Below are 24,479 nucleotides of genomic sequence, written 5' to 3'. Positions count from 1 at the left end.
TCGGAGATAAGAGCATAGGCAAATATCTAAAGCTTTTTGTTCTATGAAAAACATATTGTGAACGAGAGCCTGTTATTACCTCTACGATTCTTAGTGTATTTTATTGTTTTGGGAAACTACTTATATGTAAATACATGTATGTATGTATACACTTCTAGCTCAAGTGCCACTGCGCTAAAGTGGGAAATGTCGATATTTACATATATTATAATACTCGAGGTAAAGTCTCTAGAACACTCAATTACATAATTATTATAGCAAAGGTAATGCGTAATGGTGTGCTCTACATAAATCCGTGAGATCGATCTTTAATTAGTACCCACTGATGCTACTAAAACTAGAGTTCCGGTTTTGAAAACGCCATCTGCCAAGCATTAGTACTGCACCACAAGACGGGCCCGCACTAACAGTCCCAACAAAATAATATGCAACGTCCCCTCAATATAACCCTATAAAATGAATTGTGTTCAATAAAAATAAAAGACCTAGCCGAAGGCGAGAGAAATGCACCATGTTTCCTCTGCGCGCTCACTACATAGTCGTCGGTGTGGCAGCTTAGCTACATTCGCGAAGGCTGAGAGGAAGTCTTGGGTTGTAAGTTTGGCCCTCAAACAAAGTTCGCGCTAAGGGTATCCGATAATATTTTTGTCACAGTAGCAATTAAGCTCACTATAATATGTGCTTTCCTTAACGAGTTTTGTTAAAGGTATCATCAAACCGAATGATTATTTCTCATTCTATAGCTAAATTTCAAGAAAATATCCTACCCTACACTTATTTCTCTGTGACATACAGATTGACATACTCATCTACGTCCAACTCCTGGACGCTCTCTAGTTTCTCACTCGCCTTCATAATCTTTTCCGTTTGCGCCTTTCCAAGGTGGCCAGAAACGTGTCTCTCAAACTTCTCCAATAGTAATGGGATTCCTTCCGCACGTCTGAACTTGTGTCCAACAGGGTACTCGACTGCAACCTCGTCCAACACAGTTCCATCGTTGAGGGTAATCTGAATGGCGTTTCCGATACTCCTCTTGTCCGGCGCGTGGTACTCAAGAGAGTAGTTCTTGTCCTCCACACACTCCATCTTGGCTCTCAGCTCATCGATTCTAGGATCCGAAGCAACTTCGTCGGTGTAATCCTGAGCAGTGAGACGGCCGTAGATGAGGGGAACAGCAACCATGTATTGGATGCAGTGATCGCGATCAGCATAGTTGTTCAAAGGTCCTTTCTTGTCGATGATTCTGATCGCAGCTTCCTGAGTCCGAATACGGACTGAGGCAATGTCATCGGTAGTCTTTTCAAGGCGCTTAAGCTCACTATGGAGAGTCATGGCAGCTTCGCAAGCTGTCTGTGAGTGGAATTCGGCGGGGAAAGAGATCTTGAAGAGGACGTTCTCCATCACGTATGAACCATAAGGACGCTGAAACTTGAAGCCCTCGGACTTGAAAAGAACGTCATAGAAACCCCATGTTTTGGCGGTAAGGACAGACGGAATACCTCCCATTCCCTTCTTAACCATCAATGCAAGATTGACAGCTCTAGAACAAGCATCACCGGCAGCCCATGACTTTCGAGACATTGTGTTAGGAACATGGCGGTAAGTACGAAGAGACTGGCCATCAACCCATGCCTGTGAAACAGCATCAATGGTTTGGTCGCGGTTGAGTCCAAGGAGCTTGGACACAACCGCGGTGGTAGCGACCTTGACGAGAACAACGTGGTCGAGACCAACACGGTTGAAGGAGTTTTCGAGGGCAAGGCATCCCTGGATTTCGTGTGCTTTTATCATGGCTTCAAGGACATCCTTGATCTTAGGTGCGGCAAGTCCCTTAGCCTTATTGGTACGGGCAAGCCAATCCGCTACCGCAAGAATACCACCCAAGTTATCAGAGGGATGACCCCACTCAGCAGCAAGCCAACAGTCGTTGTAGTCGAGCCATCTAATGGCAGTACCAATGTTGAAAGCTCCACGGATTGGGTCAAGCTGGTAAGGAGTTCCAGGAACCTTGGTGCCGTTTGGGACGACGGTGCCTGGTAAACCTTTTTAGTTCCGAGATATTGGGAGAGGGAAATACAAGATATACCTTCCACAACAGGCCCTAAAAGATCCGTGCATTGAGGAAATTTCAATGCCTCCAGACCGCATCCCAAGGTATCGATAAGGCACAGACGTGCAGTTTCCCACTACCCCACTTTATTAGAACAGCTTTCCCCAACTAGCCATAATATCTCAATTCCATCAGAAATTCTAGGCAAATGTCTAGAAGCGGGAGAAACGACGGAATACGACCACTAGAGAAGAGGGGTGCACATACAGCTAGAGGAGAAGTAATCTCGTAGTTGTGAACATAATCAGCAATGTCCTGGAGAACCTGATCAGGCTCAGGTTTTTCGTTCTGGTTCACGATTCCGTGAACGGTGCTCTGTCTTGAGGACATTGTGGAGAACGTTCGTGGTAATGTGATAGACCTCTGGTATGCCACTGGTGTGGACGACGAGCGGACTGAGATCTGACGGCAGAGCGCGGGGGAAACACGACGAGAAACCGCACGAGGGACGGCAGCAGACCTCGACAGGGAACGTGCCAAAAAGGACATGATCTAAAATATGAGGTAGGAGATAAACACCAATTGATTGATGATAATTGTAGAATGCGGGGAAAGGGCAGAGAGGGAGGAGAGAAGTCAAATCATGTGAATAATATTGCGGGCGGAGGGAAAGTTGGCAGGAGCCGACAGTAGCCTTCCCGGTGGCCGAGCCGAGGACAACCACCACCACCTGCAGTCTCCGGCGGTCTGATATACATGATCAACCCTAACCCTCGGAATACCCCACAGAGTTGTCAGAGCTCGGTGATGTGAGATAGGAAGCTGTTGGTTGTTACATGTATCTTTTCGGCCTTGGCTGGAACTGACTAAAGGTCGGAGAATAGGTACATGTTGTCAAACAGGGCGGGGAACTGTACTCTATCGGGAACTTGTAAGCTTCGGGTGCCGTGCCACATCGACCGGGACGTCTTACACCAGTACTATCTCGGATCTACTACTCGTAAACGCCTACTCTACACTTTGCAACTACATACTATAGCAAGAGTATGTTAGTACCTACATGTATGTAGCAGTACGGAGAGTATTGCCCCCAAAGCGTGATGTTCGAGTGAGAAACTGTGTTTAAGGCTAAGCCCTTAACTAAGTTTACATACATTTGACGGTACATGTATGGGCTGGGTCTGTGGGCTACGAAGGTGCACGTGACAAAGGATCCTCTTTGGGAATTGAGCTCAAAATTAGTATGCCCAGGGCCCAGGCAAGGACTTGTGTGGCTGCGGTAGTGTAGGCACGCACATAGTACGCACTTAGTACTAAACAGCTGAAGATTAGAGATATTGGGTCATATATATATTCCAGATAGTGGCTGAAAAAAACACTAATATACCTGGGGTTGGAACTTCGGTATGGCTAGTGCGTCTAGATACTTGACATTCTTGTTTAGGTATTTTAAGTAAGAATATACTCTACTCACAGGTATAAAGTACACCATGTACACACATGTAGCCTAATAATTAGTAGCGCCCCATTCCGCCCAGTCAGCCGTTGCACAAAGCCACAAGAGCCTGCTTGAGCCCCAGGCTCATCGACCATGTGGACCATGTGGCACAGGTATCGGCCGTCATGTCTACCGGATTTGCAATTCGGTCGCCTTACCGGGTACTGAACCGGTCAACTACACTTCATCCAGAGAACTAAGGTGACAACATCCTCGAAAATGAATGTCTTATGCAACTACACAAAGTTCCAGTAGTATATACAAGTAACTCTAGAAAATATTTCTAAAGCAATGCCTCCATTTCCACCGAGGTTCCTTTCATTCCTGGTGCGTTATTTGAGCTATCTTCCCATTTTCTTGGGATTCAAAAGAGATAGAATTCGCAAAACACGAAAGTTTCAAAAGCAGTAGATATTGGCAAAACACTACGCATTATTTCTAAACTTACCTTTCCTATTATCTATCCTCAGTACTGAAGAGGCACAGCACAGTATATGCCCTATTATTATCAACAGTGACAATTTCGGTACTCAGTATAAAATCCCACCGTTCCCTTGAATTAATGGCACCCCCATATCGTTTCCGTTCATTAACCCTCCACACCCGCTTGGTCACTCTTTTACTACCATTATTCCGCGCGGTCCCTACAGCTTGTTTTCCAGCTTCAATTAGCGCCGGTGGTATTAGGCACGGGTTGGCACAACGTGATCCAGCTAGACTTCGTACTGGACCCTTCGTCACCACTAGTCCCGCGGTCAACTTTTCAACAAACAAAACATCTTTGAATCGAAATATGATGTTCATCATTTTAGGGGTTGTCTGCAGCCTGATGTTCCTAGCTCTTCTCTGCTTTATCGCCCATTGTGTTATCAAAGCTCTGCAGCGCCGTCGAGTTCGTGCTGCATCTCACTCGATTAATACCCGTCGAGAATCAACCGACTCTATCTGGGGAATTACAGAGGAACCACATTCTGCGTATGCAAGAGATGATCGAATTCCATACGACTATCCTCAACTCAACCAAACCTCGCTGGGAACAGCCACAATCTCTCGCGGTGAAATGTCGGAAAAGGATCTCAATTTTCCCGCGTGGAAGAGTAAAGATCTTACTTCCCCGGAAAAATGGAACCAACCTTCACCGGCGTATCATGAGGATGGGTACACGGGTATCCCGCCGTACGATCTCGAGAAGGGAAACAACTATTCTCGCGAAAGTCTACCGCCTATGGTACCATCAAAAAACCTTGATGAGAAGCCTCGAGACACAACTAGCGCTATAATTGAGGATAGATTCGGGCCAAGTGTGATCAATAGGAGCGAGACCAGTAGTAGTTATGAAAGCTATCGAAAAACAATAACAACGCCGGGAGCGAGACCACCCACTACACCGAAGCCTCAGCAACTAGATATGATTTAATTAGTTGATTGCGGCGGGTACGCTTAGGCTAGGTTAGATCATCATTACGGTTGATCACCATTTTTTCTTCTCGCGCATTTCCTGGAGAAAGTTTATAGACTGGTCCGGGCGTTTAGTGGGGGGCGTTTCGTTTAATACTGTACATTTTGGTTTATATTTTCGGTGTTATACTTTGTTTCTTTTTCATGTCTTTGGTACTATGCCATTTCATTATATTCTACCTGGGATGATCGTAGGAAATCTATAAGGATAACAAATTCAACCTAGTGTGGTCGACGAGCCGGCTCGAGACGAGCACGAGGAAAAGCTTGACTTGACTCGTGATAGCAGCTGTTTGACTTGTTTCGACTTGTAAAAGCTCGAGTTGCTCGAGCTGAGCTCGGGCTTTTTAGTTGCCCCAGATAGGCGTTCCAGAAGTCATTCTAGCTCTCTTTGTGCAAACATATATTATTAGGGTTAGGGTTGAGTACTTCAAGATTTTACAAATCAAATGGCGGAAGGATAATATGGGCATATCTAGTATTGTTTCCAGGCGGGAATATTCAGAGAGATAACACCTAAAAGTTCGAGCTTTTCAAGTCGAGCAGCAAAAAACGCTGACTCGTGAGGGTAGCTGCTCGTGGCTGCTCGAGCTTTGGGCTCGAGTCGAGGACTGGAGTTAACTCGTCTCGTGGACCACACTAGTTCGACCCCACGGGACAGATATACTTATATAATTATGCTGCGTATATAATATTCTTGAAACCGACCAGTAAGTACATGTAGTTTATGTACTTTAGACATGGTCTAGCTCTTTGTATATTATCGCACAAGTATACTTAGGCTCTGATAGAAATGCTTTCCTCGAACGTTAGCTGGGGAATCAGGTATTCCATGGCCTAACCTAAGTATAAGATGTAGCTTCTTGAATTTACCTCCAATAAACCCATCAGTCCATCTTAGGTATTGTAATTCGAGCGTACATGTGATAATATCAGCCATGAATTCCCAGCCCATGTTTCTTGTGTTCGCTTAAAGGACGCTCCTTCTAGCTAGCAAGTCTCGTAGGGTACAAATGACTCAAAAAACCTCAAAGGACCTATGTCAATTACCACATACACAACTTACAAAAGATATAAAGGGAAATAAATAAATTACAAACTAAAATCCAATGTCCTCAAACAAAAAGCAAAACAGCCGTGTTCTCGCGTGTCAAATATGAGAAATGAAAGTACGGGGTATAAGTGAAATAATCAAAGAAAATAAAAATCGTAAATAACATCGCCATTGTTGAAATAGTTTAGACATGATACTGGACCTCTCCGGATCCGAGCAGACTGAGAGATGGATAAAGAAATACAAACAACTTGTGCTGTACTATCCCCACCCGTTTGTACAAATATCGGCTTACTGCCATAATTATGCTTTTCTTTTTTGAGAGACAAATATTCGGAAACGCTGTAGACTACAACCTCCTTCCCCAATTGTATCATTGATGTATTGATACTTGGGCACTTACATACGTGATCCAGTTCGTAAATATTCTTTTCGTAGAGGGCTTCGGGGCTGAATATCCCCTTTACAATACCGCCAACCCTCACCCGGAATATGACGGTCGTTGGGTCGAATTCCCACCAAGGTTCCACGTCGAGGCGAATGAGTACGTCAGAGGGTTTGATTTCCACCGTTTTCGTAATTGTTCCGGGTAAACTGCACCCGATATGGGGATTATTAAATCTATTACTGTGACATATAAACCCGTCTTGGTCGAGCGGTAGGTCGAGTATCTGCCCTACACATAGATGGTACCTGAACCAAGATGTTGGTTCCGTTGATGGATGAATTAAGATATCTGGAATCATTACCATGCCGTTCTTCTGGAAACCGAGTATCTTTGTATTGAGGTGATTGGTACCAGCCGATGCGCTCGAAAGCCTGTTTTTAATTTCAGAGCTTTCAGTGCCACCTGCGAAAACCAAGTAAAGTAAATGCAACCACTTCCCAGGTCCCATCGAGGTGCCAAATTCCCAGCCACCAGTCCAAGACGAAGGCTGTCTATCCGAGAATAGTTTTACGCGAAAACATTCAAACGAAGTCCACGGAGCTAGATTCCCCCGGCGAATGAAGTACGGACAGAAAGCAACTTCTGTGTCCAGTAAATCTGCCATGCTATCATCCTGATAAAGCCATTTACAACAGAGAGCATATATTGTGGCTAGAACAGCCACTCTAGCTACATACCAGCTATCTGCATCATCGTCTTTAGGCAAATCCACATAATTATCAGTAAGGCCTTGAAATTGGCCAATTGAATTGGTCAAAACCCAAATATCCTCAATCTGAGAGAATTTCGAGGGCATAAATTTTCGCAGGGGGTCAGAGACGAGGAAAGTGAGCCATTGTAAGCTATCGGTCAATCTGGGATTTTTAGGTACGTAGGAACTCTTTTCTGCGAAGCTTTCAAGTGCCTCTCTTGTAAACAAAACTTCTCCTTCAAATAAACCCGCATATTTGGTATTGATCTTTGAAGGTGGCTGGAGCAGAGAAAGAACGTAGTTGAAGGTGAAGTCCCAAACTTCACACAGAAGTACGGTATTAACCGAACTGCCGTTATTGAGATGTCGAAAAGCTATGCGGGGAATGGATCGAATAGAGCCAATTCGAGGCTTCGGTGAAGCATGGAAGGGAGGGCCCCTGAAAGTTCCAGGATCGGTAGGAAGGTTATTCGCTATGACGAGGAAAACCTCTTGATATGTTGACTGATAGCCGACATTATCAATGTAGTCCTCATATTCTTTCTTGGATGAAATCACGTGCATTGCAGAAACCACCTCAAATCCAAGTTGGGCCATTATTACCGCCAAAGCCCAGACTTTTAAAGAACGAGTTGGATAAACTCGATACTTTCGTTTGAATTCAGGAGTTAAAATCCATCTCAGGGCTCCAACGATATTTGGAACATCGGATTCCAAGTTCTCGTCGCATTCAAAAAGGTCCTTATGCGTTGCGGTAGTTACATTGAGCAACCTAGAGTCTACAATTTCTTGCAACTTTTGTCGGAGCTGATCGCTGTCTTCCTCCACTTCCGCGGACCTGATATACTCTCGCAAGGAAGAGAGCAAAGGCCCTTCAATAGTTTCTTCACCCCCGTCCTGATTCGAGTGATAGAGTGTACCAGGCAGGGAATCAACCAAGATCGTTAAAACAGTTGGCGTATTGTAGAAACATAAGAGAGCACAAATCACTGCTCTCAGACATACCATTCCCGCATCGCCATCCGTTGCCGTAGAAGCGTTTGGCAACGTAACGCAAGAAAGGATACCGTCTGGACTTCTTGCAACCCCCCTAATAAGGCTATCTTGTCTTCTATGCCTGTATCTTAATAAGTTGAAAGTACTTGTGGCTGATATCCGCGCGTCCTTGGTTTCTGCTAATTGAGCAAGTGAATGGCATCTTTCTCGGACCTTCCACCAACCGTATGCCCCTGTGGCAAGCTGTACGGCTAATTCCACGCTGAATAGGGAAACACTGATTTGACTGAGAGGTCCGGCGGCTACCGAAAATCCCAATTCCATGATTCAAGGGTGAAAACTATGACAGATCCTATTAGCCAGCTGCATCTCTTAAGGTTCGGTAAGTAACTTACACAATACTCAAGTAAGGATTTCAAGAGCTTGTTTTCAGCCTAGGCAATCGACTGATCCCCCAATATTTCTGAAGACACCATAGGACATATATATAGTCCAAGAAACGACCGGGAAAAAAAGCCGTGGTGCCCCGCTTTTTTTTACTCAACCCCCTATTGAGGTGATTCTGCATGGATGACCTTCTGAACAGGCGCATGGTGTAGACGCCTTCCTTGTCTACCTACTCAAGCACCTCATCTGCAAAGATGACGATTAGCTGAACATTGCATGTAGATATACATGTATACTTGGTGAAGCATATCAGTTTAAGTGACTACATTTAGCGTGAAAGCTGCTCTCAGGGTGTGCCTTGTCGCCTAGCCCGCCCAGCGGTTCTGCAGGTAGCGCGCTACGGCCCGTCCCGCAAGGGTCAAGAGTAGGTACATGTAGTTTGTAGGTACCCTAGGTAGAGTACATGTTGTACTTAACATAACTTTCTAAAGATGTGCATACGTACATGTATGTACCTTAATTGGTGACCGATGGAATTCTTTATGCTTGATCTGACCATGGTAGGTAAACTGTTTATAGACCCTTTGACTGTAGAGGGGGCCAATCACATAACCTTACTGTGGTGTAACCATTAATTGTAGGCAATCCATCAGATCTTGCCAACTCCCCCGCCCCCAATATCTCGAAACCAGCACCTGCCTAGTAGCATTAACCAAACGCAGACAACAATTTCGGTTTTCAGAACACACCAACATGAAGTATCACTAGAATATAACCATGGCATGCTTGACTGTAATTATATATCGATCTTGCCAAATTGGAACCTCACAATACTCAAACTACAGATGCAAAAAGTAACCCGAGAACTGAGGAACTCATTTCATTCTCATCCTCCTGGTTGTATTTGAGGGGGTAGATAGTAAATACTTGTAATCGTGCCATGAAGAATCAAGACGCAATTCCTACGACAAAGGGTTATGTGCAGTAGGTACAGTTCTTAGATCATCTCATGAGGCTTCAAACTGTCTCAACATATCTTTTAACTTCCCAATCCGTCACCGCCTCTTCCCAAAGCCGCCACTCATGTTCTCTGGTTCCTGTAAAATGCTCCACAAAATCATTTCCAAGTACCTCTCGCGCTACACTTCCTTCTTCTTTCATCTTCCTAACACCCTCCATTAGATTCCTTGCCAGTCGCTCCCCGCCCCCAGTTTCATTGCCCTTTCCGAGAGGGGGGGTTGTGAGCTCGATCATTTTCTCGATACCGCGCAAGCCCGCGGCAAGGATCGCACTGAGAACGTAAAACGGATTAGCATCCGCCCCAGGAGTTCGTATTTCGAAGCGAGTGGATTTTGGTGAGGCTGTCGGTGGAGCTATGAGACGTATGGAAGCTGCACGATGCTCAAGACCCCAAGACACAGTTACGGGTGCCCAGAAGTTTTCAACCAGGCGCTTATAGGAGTTTACTGTTGGCGCTAGTATAGGCATTATAGATGGAAGGCCTTCCAACATTCCTGCCAAAAAATGACGCCCTAAATCGGAAAGGTGTGATACATCTGAATATGGAGGGTTTGTGTCGGGCTCAGACCGAGCAAAAAGATTTTTGCCTTCCGAATCGACCAGGGATACTAGAAGTCGGAATACAATTAGTCGTGGACTTTGTAGCATGTTTGAACGGTGCATGCAAGATGTAAATAATCAGCTAACTAAGAGAATACTTACTGTGCATATGTCCTGAATTTCCAGGCAACCCTTCTTTTGGCTTTGCCATGAAACATGGCATTATGCCATATTTCGACCCTAACGCTTTGACAACATATCTAATTGGAAAGGTTGAGTCCGCCAGGTTTTTATACACGGGAAGTATTGACTCACTTGAATAAACTGGCTCGATCAGCCATCAGTGAGGCCTCCCCAAACTCCAAAGCAGCTTCGTAAACTCCAGGTCCTGACTCTGTATGCCAACCCTCTATTGGGATATTGAATTTCTTGCCTAGACACAATGTTACCTTTTAATTTTTCCATATCTAGGCCAAGCCTAGTTAGGTATTTTCCTGCAAAGGTTTGAAAGAATCTGCGAAATTGGAAAGCTTACATGTATCAAAAATACTATAATAAAACTCCTGGTTTTGAACAGGCCTGGTGAGAGAATAACCAAACATTCCTGGTGTCAGGTGCTCTAGATCTATCCCGCTTCCTGCCTTTACGCTTTTTGAAGTTTCCTGAAAGTTGAAAAATTCGTATTCGACTTCAAGGACGTTTAGCGTCAGAATTTTCCACTAATTCATTTGAGGATAAAAACCAAACCTCCAGCCATAGCTTTCCACCCCTTCTCTCCCACTCTACTCACAACAGTCCCTAATAGCCCTCTTGGGCAAGGTGGTACCGGTTGCCCTGAGACAGGGTCATGAAAAGTAACCAAAAAGAATGGCACGCCGTGTGAGCCGCTCGTATGATCCCCCCCAGCATCTTCCCAGGGTATTCTTCTGAAGCTTTGGAGGTCTACCTTCGCTAAAAGATCACGGTATCCGTTCTGGGCGTTGGATATGAGAAGTTCGCGAAAGTATGTTTTGTCATGCATGTCCCATCCGAAAACTATAGAACAAAACCCGAAACCAGATTCTGCAACTGATAAAAACTTCTTTTTGGATATAAGCTTCCCTGTAAGCCCAAAATATTAGTTTGGTACCAAGCGCTCGTACTTCGGGCTCAGATGTACTTACCGCGCAGTTGCCCATCCACATCTACTCCAGCGAGCTTCACTTTATCATCACCAGCCAGCTCTGCAGTGATCGCCTCGAGCGTATATACTCCTGCCATGGTGTTGCAGGTGTCCTTTTTAAAACTATATGTAGTTTGTTTTTGTTGTAAATAGGCGCTTTCTCCAACAGACTTGTAGCGAGGAGGTTACGGATCTTGGAGTGGGGAGTTGATTTGGAGGACCAACGACACATAGAGTACAACTACATGTACCTACGTGCACTATCCAAGTATCTTACGTTTTAGCTCAGAAGACAAGATTTCTCATCGTGCACCCCTGTACTGTATTGTCAGTCAATTACTACCTGTGTGTCTACATGTACTTTACACAAAACCTCGTAGCTACAGCCAAGCCAAAAAATTCCCCGCTTCATTGGTAGCGTAACCCAGATAGCTAGACAGATAAGCGCCACAAAATAGATGCCCCGCTTCTAAAGTGAGGCAGAATATATCAAGAAAGGCATAGCTTAGATGTCCGGAACGTTACGAGTTAACCTCCCTCATATAAAGGTCTCTGTCCCCATTCTCCCTGTTCTATCAGACAACATTGCCATATTTAAAACTGATATTATACCATATTCACAATGGGAAGACTCGATGGAAAGAACTGTATTGTTACTGGAGCCGCCGGGTATGATATGACCTACCAATTATGCAGCATATCTTGAAGTCTGACTGGCGTTTGTGAACAGCGGCATCGGCCTCGAAACGGCAATTCTATTCGCCCAGAACGGTGCCTCTGTCATGATGTCAGATGTCAATAAGAATCAATTGGAGGTTGCACTCGGCAAGGCAAAAAAGCTTGCCCCCGAAGCTAGAATCGAGTCCTATGTACGTATATATGTGATACTCAAAAATTTCTTTCACTGAGAAATCTAACGCAGGGAAATAGGTAACCGACGTTTCAGTAGAGGCTGATGTCGAGAATCTGGTGGCAGCATTAGATAGTTGGGGCGGGGTCGATGTTATATTCAATAACGCTGGTATCATGCACCCGGATGTAAGTTTACCTATATAAGTTGCTGAAAAAGCAAATTCTAGACTGCTTTTATTTTTTTAGAAAAATATGGTTTCTAACATATTGATTTTAGGATGGTGATGCTATCGATTGTACGGAGAAGGTCTGGGATGAGACGCAGAAAATTAATGTACCCCGATCCCCAGTTCTCTCTGATACATGACAATTCTCATCAGAAATCTAGGTTAAAGGAGTTTGGTACGGTTGCAAACACGCCGTTCTGTCCTTCCGCAAGCACAATAAGAAAAAGGCATCGGTCATCAACACCGCCTCTGTTGTTGCTCTCGTCGGTAGCGCTACTGCACAACTGGCATATACCGCTTCTAAGGGCGCAGTTTTGGCATTGACGAGAGAATTGGCCATGGTGCATGCTAGAGAAGGTTTGCATTGAGTCCCACGCAGTGCACCCCGATATTTACTAACATCTATTAAACAGGTTTCCGCTTCAACTCATTGTGTCCGGCTCCCCTAAATACTCCACGTAAGTTACAATTTATGGGCTAGATAACCTCACCTTTCACAAGCGCAATACTAAAATCATAACAGTCCTCCAAGATTTCTTAGGCACCGATCAAGCAAAGCGCCATCGCCGTGAAATCCATTTTCCCACCGGAAGATTCGGGGAGGCCATTGAACAGGCACAGATGGTTGTCTTTTTGGCAAGCGATGAGAGCAGTTTCGTCATCGGCCAGGAGATGATTGTTGATGGTGGCATGACAAGGGTAGGCTTAAATTCGTTAACTACCATTTTGCTCCCCAGAGCGCTGCGGTTTACTAATTTCCTTTTTTAATCGATAGGCTTATGTCACTCCTGAGGGGCCATCAGTCCCAGCACCTCTGAACAACGCATTCGGTCGTTGAACGATCATTTATCTATAATTGGTTATATATTAAGGTTAGGGTTCGGGGGTAGTCGAACCTCCTGTCAGAACTTATTTATTTTGGGGATTATTGGGCTTCCTTTTGGTTTTTTTGGGTGGCAATGAATGAGCTGCGGTTTTTGGTATGGAGTGCAGCATAACTGCGAGTCGAGTTTAAGGTGGAAATTATCGGGACTATAAGTATTCGATTATATACTCTATTATCTAGTACTTGAGTACTTACAACATGTTGGTTACTTGTTTTTCAATTGCACCAACGTACATACATGTATATGTCCATGTAAGTACAACTACAAACATATAGCGCCTTTACTGGGTGTCTGGAGCGTATTTCATTCTATTTGCAGGCCCATAATTCACACAACTATCAAAACAATAAAATACTTGGATGCGGTATGTAGCTTTCGGTATGTATGTACCCTTCCAATACGTGCCTCTCCAACTACACGTACCTCTACTACACACACAGGAAGACAAAGTCACAACATCACCCTCAATTGATACCGCGTAGTCATTAAAAGATCGTATAAATTAGCTATAAACCTACTGATCATTTAAATCCCAAGCCGTGAATAAAAAAGAGAACCAAAAGGAACGAAAATGTGCCAAACGCCCACAGATCTAAACTAAACCATACCCAAACATATCCAACACAACGAAGAGAAGCAGACAAAAGAAATCATGACCCATGATTAACATAATATGCTACACGAGAAGCCCCGACCAACCCCCTCTACCACTTCAGGCCATCGGCCCACGGCTTCGACTCATCCAAGACCTCGATGATAAGCCCGTGATTCCAGCTCCAGTTGGCGCTGCTCTTGATCGTGCCCGCGCCCCTAACCTCATACCCGGTGGGCTTGGTAGGACAATCAAAATCTTCCTTCTGAGCCGTGAGAAGCAGCGAGTCCCCGTTCGAAGAGTCGCCCAACTGAAGTCTCTCTTGCTGATCATCCTTCGGCCCCGGAAGGAACGACGCAAGCCTCGTAGCGCTCGAGACCGGCTTGTTATTGTACGTAGTCTCGTCAGTGACCTCTCCGCTGGTGAGCGCATAGACATCCTGCGACCCGTACCCGTTCGTGCCGTCGCCTGCGGAGAAGGCAAAGTGGAAGCGGCACTTCTTTCCCGCGTGGGTCAAGTTAAACTCGAACGCCATGTAGGTATCGGGGCCGATCTGCTTCGTCTCGTAGATTGTGGTGTCGGGCTGCGCGGCCTCGACGGAGACCTGGAGATATGCGCCGAGGGCGACGACGCCGTTGGGGAGCGTCACGGGAAGCTGGTAGCCCTGGAGCGGGAGCGGGGGGGTGATTGGCGGGCCGGTGGGCGTTGCGAAGGGGGTTGGCGCCCCGGAAGTTGGGCTGGGGCCGTCGACCGTCACGGTTTTGACGACGGTTGCCGTGCTCTGCGGGCTGCACACGGGGGTGGGCGCGGCGCTGGAGAGGGAGGCAGCGAGGGAGAGGAGGGCGATAGCAATGAAGGACTTCATTTTGCGAATTGACTGGGTGTTTTTTTGGAAAACGGTACAAAATGAAGCTGGAGAAGAAGCTGGAAGTGTCTGTTCAAGATGCGGTGGGCCCGATAGATGGTGGTGGGGGGGACTTTCACTTCAACTTATACCATATGCAAATGGCTATGGATCTGCCTGAATGCTTACCAGACAAGGCAATGCAAGTGCAGATACAGTAAGACAGGCTGTTGGATTGAGATGTCGATATCTTGACTCTTGCGAGTCAGAAAAACCGTCAGGGTGCGGCCGACATACAGCCTACGGCTTAGTACGTGCATACACCGGGGGTCGGTCAACGACAGGGGACGGCGGTGGTGATAATGCATACGATGGTGGTGGTCATATATGCGCCTATCAGGCAGAGTATCTATCGAGACTCTCGAGTAGGTAGGTAGTTGGGAGAGACCGTAGAGTAGCACCGAGCTAGAGCTACACTGGTGGCTGGCCGACCTCAACTCCCCTTACCTATTCGAGAAGGCAAAGAGCGAGCTCGTCCGATAGCTCCAGTTCGCTCACACACAGCTCGCTCACTGACATCAATGGCACTCACTGATGGACTGATTTGAAAACGACCACTCTGCTCTACCACAATCGATAGCATGACCTCTCTCTCTCTCTCTCTCTCTCTCTCTCTCTCTCTCTCTACTCTACCTCCGATTCCTCCTTCACGAATCCTACCCACTCGTCGAGATGATCCGGGGTGGGGTGCCATGCATAGGGCTGCTGCACAGAGGTAATAATAGAGCACTTTCCAGCCAAGCAGGCATCAGCCCCGGATCCACCAACCCAAAACCCTGAACATTATATCTTTACACAGCCCCCCAGCCACCAACCTGACATCCGAACTCTAATAATCGTAGCAAAAACAACTCTATTTTATCCACATGCCCGCCCCCAGCCCAGGCAGTCAGTCAGTAAGTCAGTAAGTCAGTCAAAGAGTATCAATAGTAATCCGTAGCAGCATTTCTATTTCTCTCTCTCACGCATGTTCATTCCTGGTCACTCGTGTTTTGTTTACTCTCCGGGTCCTCCAGAATAGCTCTTTCCTGTACACTCGTGCCACAAAAAAACACTGCCTAGAAACAGACAAGAACGCGGGTGCAAAAGGCTCCGTTCCGCATCGCATTGTAGGCCAAGAAGCACTTGGTGGGGTTACCTTCACCGCTCCAGCCAACCACAGCCCAGATCTGCTGCCACTCGTCGATCCCTCGCCATCACGGCTGAAAAAAGACCTCTGGGCGATCAGTCAACCGGCCGGCTTAATGCCGAGAAAAAGGGCACCTTGACATTGATGGCCCTCCTGTGGTTGGCTTGTGCTTTTCATTACTGGACATGTCACCCAATTATCGCAAAAGTAACAAAGTAGCTCTAGATTATTTTGGGAAGCATGAACTGCAACGATCGTTGTGTTGCGGGGTTTTGAGACACGAATTGGGGAAATTGTGCACTTGGCTCATGCGTCCAATGGGCGATGGATTCTGAAGTTGCCGGGTTGAGGTTCTGTCTGTTGTTGTGGTGCCGATTCTGGCGAGTGCATGCAGTGCATTTTCGAATGTAGCCTCGTGGAAGGAAGGGACCGGGATAAAAGACACGACGCGCATCATGGCTTGGGACTGGTGTGTTTTGTTGCCTTGGTCCGGCAGGAGCGATCTGGATCTGACGTAGGTCCGAGTGGGGTCTTTCTTCTCTTTCAAGGGAGTCATGGAGAATCACGCGGTTTTTCTCTCGCGAATTCTGCTGACGGAACCTGATGAAGTTGCACTTCGTGGTGCAGTCTAGCATGAGATATCACTCGATAACGAATCATATCATCAGTTACACAAAAGTGTTGCGTTGCCCGTGCGCGGTAAAGGACTAAATAAGCACTTCTGTAATCGACGCGCAGCCTGCAGCGCCACAGCTTATCGATATTACAAACACCAAGAATGCTACTCAAGCTGCGTTTATTTCTTTCCCCCAGGTTTTATTAGGGTATATAGACCGGTACAGGTCTATACAATGTGCTGATTAAATCCGTGCCTTAGGCTTTCCTACAGCCCAGGCCAGAATCACACTACTTTGTCAGTTCCCCATGTCTCCCAAATCTAAAATTGAATCCAGGGAATTTTATTACGCCGCGGTTGTCAAGTTGTCTTGGAGGTAGTTGACGATTTGCTTGTATCTGCACCGCCATATGTATCAGAAAAACTATAATCTACCTCCTTGGCCCCCGGAAAGAAAGGATTATACTTACCCTCTCTCATACTCGCTGGCATTCTCGGGATCACTCAGATTGGCCCTGGCCGCCATCCAGCCGTGGAACATCTTGGGGTATGTATCAACAACAGATCTGGTCCTGACAGCTTCGTTTGAGCTGTTTTTCAGGTACTCTGCGCTCGCAGCAATCGCATCGGCGGGTTCATCCTTTGATGCGAGAATCATGTGGGGAATGGTAATCGCTTTAGCATTCTCTGCGTCGACCATTGCCGGGTGGACCTGGATGGATGTTTTGAAAAGAGTATTTTCTCCAGAAAGGAGAGCTGTGACCTGTAGTTTACCAGTCAGAAAGATGCACCACTAGCGATGAACAATGAATGGCGTACCTTTCCACCCCAGCAGTATCCGATGACGGCCATAGCCTCTATCGACTTATACTCCTCTTTAAGTGCTGGCACGAACTTGAGGGTGTTTGCCTGGGCCTTGCTAAGATCCGCCTCGGCACCGAAGAAGGCCCCGAGCTTTGCCTGCTTCTCGGGGGTGTCTGGGGGGAAAACCTTGATGTCCATAGGCGAGCCAAAGAAGTAGTCGGGCATGACAACCTACATATCGTCCTCAGTCCGTTATCGCAGTGAGAGAAAAACTAAAAGAAGAAAAAGAAAAATTCAAAGCTTGCACTTACAAGGTGGTTTCCAGAAGCCGCAATGATATCAGCACCCTGCTGGGTCTGCGGGTAGAACCCAAAGATATCAAAGATTACCAACACAGCGGTTTTGGCATTCTTGTCGCCGGTAACATCTGTGGTTCAATTCCTGTCAATACTATCTTTAACTTTGTAAGAACTGTGGGTGACTTACATGTTTTTAGACCGCCGATTTCAGAGTAGGTTCCCTTAGGAGTGTAATCCGAGGTGACGACAGGGGGGATGCTGCAGCAAGCTTTGGATGCCATGATGTTTGGTAAGGGCCTATGTGCAGTTTTTTAGTCTGAAGCAATTTCGATTGTTTATCCGAGCACTGTTTAGAGTACGCACAGAAGAATCCTTCAATTGATTGATGGTGCTAGTGGTGATGGTGATGGAGATGGAGGCGGGATAGCAAATGCGGGGTAGTAATTCTATCGTTATCCTTATAAACACTTGCAGGAATTGATGGTTAACGCTAAAGAGTGTGCGATCCCTGGTTATCAATTCCGAGTAACCGAGGAAACATTTTGGAAATTCTTGAAATTTAGCACCCCTGAGCTACACTAGAGATTCCTTATCCCCGCATTTATCTCTACCTGCTTGTGAACTTCATTTCTTTCCCTCTTTTTTTTGCTTTTGACCCAGGTGGTGCAATGTGCAAATACAATTCATAAGGCCTAAATTTCCAGGTTCGAGGAGAATTCACAATTGGCCTCGGCAAAAAAAAAACATCCATCAATTTGACTTTGCAATATTTAGTTCGATCACCAACCCAGTAACAATATTTCCCCATAATGTCATAAATCGATTGGTCTTGATGCAAGTACAATCGGTGATCACTGACATTCAATAGACTTACATGTAGGTACCTCTATGCCCTGTTGATCGACTCGATGAAGTATAGTTGCATCGTCAGTCATTGGCAGTACACTTAATCACCGATTCTCACTCATGGGGCTATTTCAGATAGCAATGGAAAGAAAATGGTATTATGCTGCTACATAGCGAAAATTAAGTCATTAGTAGGTATCTTACAAAAGAAACATCAGAAAAAGTTTTGAACCCCCAAAGCCAGAAACAGCTATTAAATCTTAGTCCTCCCAGCGGTATTCTTGCCCTCGGCGATTGGCCTAGCAAAGTCAATCATATACGTCCTCCCCTTCAACGCCCACGCAATTACACCCCACACCTTCCAGCCAAACAGTATACCTGTAGCCCTTCCGAACCATGGGCCTAGAGGGACAATCAAGATGAGGTCGTCACTGTGCTTGTACTCCTTGAAGGACGATTCATCCTTACCGGCAATGGTTGCTAGGACATTGGTAGAGACAGACGAATGATGACCTTTGATAGGACCGATGCCACGGTTACCCCAGTGGGTGACATCGCCGAGAGCCCAAATGTTGGAGTGGGTAGGGGTCTTGAGGTACTTGTCGGTAACAATCCAGCCAGACGCATCAAGGAGGTCTTTAGGCATGAAGGAAGTGTTGGGCACGAGACCCCATGTGGCAATGTGGAGATCAGTCTCGATGGTCTCTCCAGTTGACAGGACCAATTCGGTGACATCGCCCTTTTTGGTTTCGGAGGTAACCTTGACGTTATTTCGAACCTCAACCCCCATCTTTGTAAGATGGCCTTCCGCAGTCTTTCCAACACCTGGGGGAGCCACTGGGAGAAGTCCGGCCGCGGAAGAGAGAAGGGTAATATGTTTTCCAGATTTGTGGTATTTTGACGCGATTTCTCCAGTGAGCTCACAACCCGTTGCACCGGCACCAGAAATCACGATACGGTTTGCTGCAGCAATCCTTTCTCTTGTACTTGCGAGGGCAGCCCTGGTGGCGACATGTGTTCCCTTGCCGGCGGCTTTGAAAGCCCAATCTCCACCTGCGGTGGAGGAACCAGTAGCGACGATGAGGTGTAGGTACTCAACGTTCACCTGCCTCACGTCCAGAGACGTGTCATTGTCGTTGACGGTTTGGACGGTGACTGTGTTTGTTTCTGGGCTTGTGGACACGGCCTTTCCTTGAATGAAGGTGAAGCGTCCGCTGGGGTATTTTTCAAATGAGGGGAGGATAGGGATGAAAAGATCGTCCTTGCCCTTGCCGAGGAGTTCAGGGTCAACAATGGCACGAGGAGCGGCAACGTTCCAGAATAGATGGGTGGATGGAGAGACGAGCGTGACAGTGTATTCTTCGGGGAGGTGCTTGATGAGGTAGTGGGCCATGGGGAGACCCGCGAAGGAGGCGCCGAGAATGACAATGTTTTTTGAAGTCATTTTGAGACTATGTAGTGATGCGAAGTCTACAAGGTAACAGAGGGAGAAGATCAAAGATGCAATTGAGGCGAGTGGATGAATATCTCTAGCTTCGGGGCGGGGTGTGTGGTGGTGATGATGATGAAGATGATGATGAGAAAGGGGAATCACACGATATAAGTACGGTACATGTATTTAGAAAAGATTGAAATTGTTCCACTAGCGCACTTGCTCATATCATTTCTTTCTTCAGGCCTTCTACCGCTGTCCTATCTGAGCTGGCGGCGCGGGATGTTCCTGGGCCGGCCGTCGACAGATCTGTAATCAATCAAATATGGCAAGATAGAAGGAGGCAGAGGGACGGATTCTTAAGTCGGGATGAAAACTCTCCGGTTCTTTATTCATCATCATCTGCGGCGGTATTGAGACTGAAATGAGGTGAGGGAGGGAAAAAAAGCTTGTCGGCCGGGAAATCCGCCAGGGTCACGTGAAGGACCCAGGCGCACGTGAAGAGAAGGTTATCCCGCCCGAGAGATTAGCGCAGGGTCCGTCTGGTGGAACGTGCACGGCTAGACTAAGCCGCAACAGGCTTGGTACTGCGTAACCTCACTCGACTCGTTCCTGGTACCTGGACCAACCAAACAAGCAGCTCAGAAAGTCGGCACTTTTAGAGTTTTACATATCATGCATACATCTTGTATCTATCGCTGATTACCAACAGTTGCAAATCCAGAAATGAAAGGTTGAATATCAGTCCGACTCGGTAGTACGAAGGCGTAAAGCTGGAGGAATACTGACAAGGCAGTGAGTGCTGCTGGCCATTTGCCGAACATGAACACATTTAATCTTTCAATCGTGTTTCATGAACTCGGTCGGGAAGATATGACGTTGGCATAATTACATGTGAGTACATGTAGGTACTTTACCTAGTTCAATTCGCAATACCTAGCACGTTTATGCTTGGGTACCCTACATGTATTCGTCATTTTCTTTTGATATTCGTATATCTCCTCTGTGGTTTTTCCCACTCCCCGATACCCTATGCTTCGTTTCCATCTCTTCACCTTCACCTCCACATCGACATCCACCACCGTCTTCTCTTTCTCCATCTCACCCTCCGCAGTTATATCGGTACGAAATATAACTACATATACAATGAGCCTGCATTGGCGCCCAAGGCTAACATTACCAAGATAAGAGGTCAACATGGACAACCCCACAAATTGTTTGCAGAGTGAGTAGAAAAATCCAGGACAGCTTGATAGTTGGCCAACTACCCATCTAACCAGATTCTGCGCTATTAGGATATCGGCACCACATGAACGATTTCAGTCACTCATGAATCCGGTGATTTTGAGCTCGCGATAAAATCTAGTCAGCATCATAGAGACATTCAATAGGAGAGCAAAGATGAATCTTACTTTGTATCCTCCTTCCCCTCATTATTGGCAAATCTTTATGCGCGCGCCGACAGAATAAGACACGAGGCAAAATATCTTGAAGCATAGTGTGTGTATCAGAGTTGATTCGGGCTGGTCATCTCCTCGAACTTCGGAAACTAAAGATCAGTCGAGTCGGTTTGCGGCACACAATCCATCAAATCTTCTAATGTGAAGAGAACAAGAGCAGCACGGGGTTAGGTAGCTGTTTTTCATCGTTCTTATATTTCAGCTGATCAGTTAAAGTTCGTGTGACCTATACGGAACTATATTAAGTATGCCTGGGCCAAGTGTCCCGACAATTTCAGGCGGGCCGCGCTCCCGTTTCACGGTAATCTTGCAATCTCGATCCGCTAAACTACCGCAACGCACTTCAGATGTGGGGGAATTGACAACAAGGCCTTATTACTAATCGATGTTCTAGAATCTCAGGCCAGTGCCAGTTAGATGTAGGTAGGTACTTGCGGACTTTCGGTCATAGTCAGTCACTCCATCTCGGCGATTTGGTATGCGAGCCCATACGTCGCTCGCTCGATTCTGGCTGACTATTCTCGTTTTATATCTACTCTTATAATCGTGAGCTTCAAATAATAATAATCATCAGTTCGACAGCGCATTTTCGGAGTCGGAACTATTGATGCCGAGTCACTGGGGCGTGTTTTTTCGGGAATTCTTCTGCCATACAGGGCCGGGTACCGGTTCCGCCAATATATTGAACACTTTTCATTAGTCTATAGAGTTGACCGGGCATATTGGAAGTTTACTCAACCTTGTTCAATACTCAAATAAGGTTGTCGCTTCTTTGAGTTTCTCCGGGATAAGATCAAACTAACCCATAGGGGAAATGATTTGATTCCAAGAATCCGAGCAGGGTATGATATATGGTGGAAGAAGCTCCGTATGGGCAGTATGTCAACTCTCAGGCACGCCTTTTATTATTTTTCTTCAAACAACAAAAAAGTGCTTTGAGCCATCTTAGCGGCATCGTTGCTGCCCATATATTCCTGTGAAACCCTTCGGCAAAGATGATGTGGGAGAGCTTAGAATCCTACCCCTACGGCGCTTCTTTTACCATATATATAGGAAGATCAAGATGGAAATTGGTGTATTGTGGGTCGAGTGGCTGAGGATATATTGCGGATAATTGGAATTCTAGGAATAGACACAGCTCTTCATGGCCAGCTGAAATGTAATGACAAGTCTTATGAAAGAACAATACCCCCGACACTGCATTAAGAATATACCACATCTATTAAGGAGTAGTAACGATGACTACATAAGTTCCGGGACCTTGAGCCATATGATATTGATTGAAGTGGGTAACGCTTCGGGCACTGGGTGCAATCACCGACAGGACCGCACCCGTAAGGGCCTTGAGTATATGGTGTGTTAACCAGGTGCTGATACTTCTAGATATCCCAAGTAACCGAGTGTTACACGCGGTTTAGGGACTCGGTACCTTTTGTGGCCGTTGACCGTTAAGACGCCATGCAGATGACAGCTCCACTTTGCACTCTCCACCCCCCCACTCCTTAAAGTCTAAATACACAGCATGAGATATGTAGACCCTGGTGATGCCAACACTTGGCGGCTCTGAAATAAAGTATTGCAGCAGGGGGGGAAAGATCACTGAATCCTTGCGGCTGTTGCTTATTCCCCCACAAACGTGTTCATAAAAGGGCTTGGAGATGGCTTGGACAAGCGGGGAAATGCCCGAAATATTGGTAACTCTATGTGTCTTCGTTCCTTTATGGTGGTGGTGGTAGTGGTGGAGTCACACAAGAGGAAATATACTCACTAGTACTTACACAATTAACTGCGAGCACTGACCACCTCTGCACACCTCAAGATGCTCCGATATTGTAGACAGTACAGTACGGTCCGGTACGTGTACTATTCGGTATAATTGAGAGCGAATCGATGAATCAAGTGAACTGTAGTCAGTATCTTCAAGGTTTCCGAGAATTGCAGACCCATCAACTCCAGACCAACACTTCTATTCATGGTTTCCAGGGTTTGGAGTCGACTGGTATAAAGTCTTTGAGATTTCCACCCTTTCAATCTCTCATCACCACTCACTGCCACCAAAGTCTTCTGATCATATCTACTCGTCTCTGCCCAATATGAAATTTCTTGCCAGTTCTGTTGCCATTGCCGGTCTTGTGACATATGTCTCTGCCGCTGCCACCACTGTCTTCCCCAGTGCAGCAAGCTCTACTACAGTCTCTGCTCCGATCTCGGTTTCTGGAACCTACGATGGTGGCATGAAGCGTTTCAGCAGAAACAGTGAGTTGCGTCCAGCTCAGAATATCAAAGGTGGGCTTTGACTGAAGGAATCTTTCTGTAGATGGTTGCAATGAAGGCGAGGGTGGTGACGACGATGCCGTCTTTATCCTTGCGAGCGGAGCCACTCTCAAGAACGTCATTATCGGATCTGCTCAAACTGAAGGTGTTCACTGCAACGGTCCTTGCACGATTCAGAATGTGTGGTGGGAGGATGTCTGCGAAGATGCCTTGACGATTAAACAGACATCTGGTACTTCATACATCATTGGTGGTGGAGCCAAACACGCTTCCGACAAAGGTATGGCAGTTTTCCCATTTCCCGCGGTGCATTCGCACGGGACTAATAGCTTGTAGTTATCCAGCACAATGGTGGTGGTACCGTCAATGTAAAGGACTTCTTCGTTGAGGACTTTGGAAAGCTTTACCGCTCGTGCGGAAACTGCGGGACTCAGTACAAGCGCACCTTTGTCGCCTCTGGTGTTGTTGCTGTTGATGGAAGTACTCTTGCTGGGATCAACACCAACTATGGCGGTGAGTTATCATTCTGGCCCCCCTTTCCCCCTTGTAGGCAGAATAGCTGATGCGATTAAATAGATACCGCCACTATCTCCGACACCTGCACCTCTGAGGTTACTGATATCTGTCAGCGCTACACTGGTAACGATGATGGTGATGAGCCTGTCAAGACTGGTGCCGGGAATGACGGAACTTACTGCAAGTACGATTCTACTGTCACTAGACGTAGCACTTGCTATGCTTAGATCGTTGCCGTGGTAAGGGTTAAGTATTGAGAATTTAGATAGTCGTTTATTTGGTAGCTAAATACGTGTATTGAGGGCGATTTGTACGCTTTACATATCCGTTCGTATCA

General features: G+C 46.3%; 8 protein-coding genes across 8 annotated transcripts; 3 read left to right on the top strand and 5 right to left on the bottom strand.

Annotated features, from left to right (window-relative positions):
* Positions 1 to 774: 774 nt before the first annotated feature.
* Positions 775 to 2,440, bottom strand: H6S33_005745 (uncharacterized protein; the record flags this gene model as incomplete). Its single annotated transcript, XM_044837124.1, has 3 exons — positions 775 to 2,033; positions 2,087 to 2,186; positions 2,318 to 2,440. The coding sequence occupies 3 exons, from the start codon at positions 2,438 to 2,440 to the stop codon at positions 775 to 777; spliced, it is 1,482 nt and encodes a 493-aa protein (XP_044699054.1).
* Positions 2,441 to 4,110: 1,670 nt separating this feature from the next.
* H6S33_005744 (uncharacterized protein) lies at positions 4,111 to 4,965 on the top strand (the record flags this gene model as incomplete). Its single annotated transcript, XM_044837123.1, has 1 exon — positions 4,111 to 4,965. One exon carries the CDS (start codon positions 4,111 to 4,113, stop codon positions 4,963 to 4,965), a length of 855 nt encoding a protein of 284 aa, XP_044699053.1.
* A 4,634-nt stretch (positions 4,966 to 9,599) lies between these two features.
* H6S33_005743 (uncharacterized protein) lies at positions 9,600 to 11,402 on the bottom strand (the record flags this gene model as incomplete). Its single annotated transcript, XM_044837122.1, has 6 exons — positions 9,600 to 10,210; positions 10,305 to 10,402; positions 10,458 to 10,575; positions 10,738 to 10,830; positions 10,890 to 11,243; positions 11,306 to 11,402. The coding sequence occupies 6 exons, from the start codon at positions 11,400 to 11,402 to the stop codon at positions 9,600 to 9,602; spliced, it is 1,371 nt and encodes a 456-aa protein (XP_044699052.1).
* Positions 11,403 to 11,926: 524 nt separating this feature from the next.
* H6S33_005742 (uncharacterized protein) lies at positions 11,927 to 13,221 on the top strand (the record flags this gene model as incomplete). The annotated part of the gene is made up of 8 exons (XM_044837121.1): positions 11,927 to 11,973; positions 12,035 to 12,173; positions 12,235 to 12,342; positions 12,434 to 12,490; positions 12,545 to 12,740; positions 12,797 to 12,841; positions 12,907 to 13,082; positions 13,159 to 13,221. 8 exons carry the CDS (start codon positions 11,927 to 11,929, stop codon positions 13,219 to 13,221), a joined length of 831 nt encoding a protein of 276 aa, XP_044699051.1.
* Positions 13,222 to 13,974: 753 nt separating this feature from the next.
* Positions 13,975 to 14,727, bottom strand: H6S33_005741 (uncharacterized protein; the record flags this gene model as incomplete). The annotated part of the gene is made up of 1 exon (XM_044837120.1): positions 13,975 to 14,727. The coding sequence occupies one exon, from the start codon at positions 14,725 to 14,727 to the stop codon at positions 13,975 to 13,977; it is 753 nt and encodes a 250-aa protein (XP_044699050.1).
* Positions 14,728 to 16,857: 2,130 nt separating this feature from the next.
* H6S33_005740 (uncharacterized protein) lies at positions 16,858 to 17,895 on the bottom strand (the record flags this gene model as incomplete). Its single annotated transcript, XM_044837119.1, has 5 exons — positions 16,858 to 16,909; positions 16,982 to 17,274; positions 17,331 to 17,546; positions 17,627 to 17,742; positions 17,802 to 17,895. 5 exons carry the CDS (start codon positions 17,893 to 17,895, stop codon positions 16,858 to 16,860), a joined length of 771 nt encoding a protein of 256 aa, XP_044699049.1.
* Positions 17,896 to 18,713: 818 nt separating this feature from the next.
* H6S33_005739 (uncharacterized protein) lies at positions 18,714 to 19,904 on the bottom strand (the record flags this gene model as incomplete). The annotated part of the gene is made up of 1 exon (XM_044837118.1): positions 18,714 to 19,904. The coding sequence occupies one exon, from the start codon at positions 19,902 to 19,904 to the stop codon at positions 18,714 to 18,716; it is 1,191 nt and encodes a 396-aa protein (XP_044699048.1).
* A 3,541-nt stretch (positions 19,905 to 23,445) lies between these two features.
* Positions 23,446 to 24,369, top strand: H6S33_005738 (uncharacterized protein; the record flags this gene model as incomplete). The annotated part of the gene is made up of 4 exons (XM_044837117.1): positions 23,446 to 23,608; positions 23,670 to 23,906; positions 23,963 to 24,139; positions 24,203 to 24,369. The coding sequence occupies 4 exons, from the start codon at positions 23,446 to 23,448 to the stop codon at positions 24,367 to 24,369; spliced, it is 744 nt and encodes a 247-aa protein (XP_044699047.1).
* Between the last annotated feature and the right edge of the window lie 110 nt (positions 24,370 to 24,479).

Source organism: Morchella sextelata (genome assembly GCF_020137385.1).
Source record: "Morchella sextelata strain SCLS chromosome Unknown scls_2, whole genome shotgun sequence".
Classification (NCBI taxonomy): domain Eukaryota; kingdom Fungi; phylum Ascomycota; class Pezizomycetes; order Pezizales; family Morchellaceae; genus Morchella; species Morchella sextelata.
The sequence above is the reverse complement of the archived record's forward strand: the minus strand, read 5'-3'. Positions and strand labels throughout refer to the sequence as shown.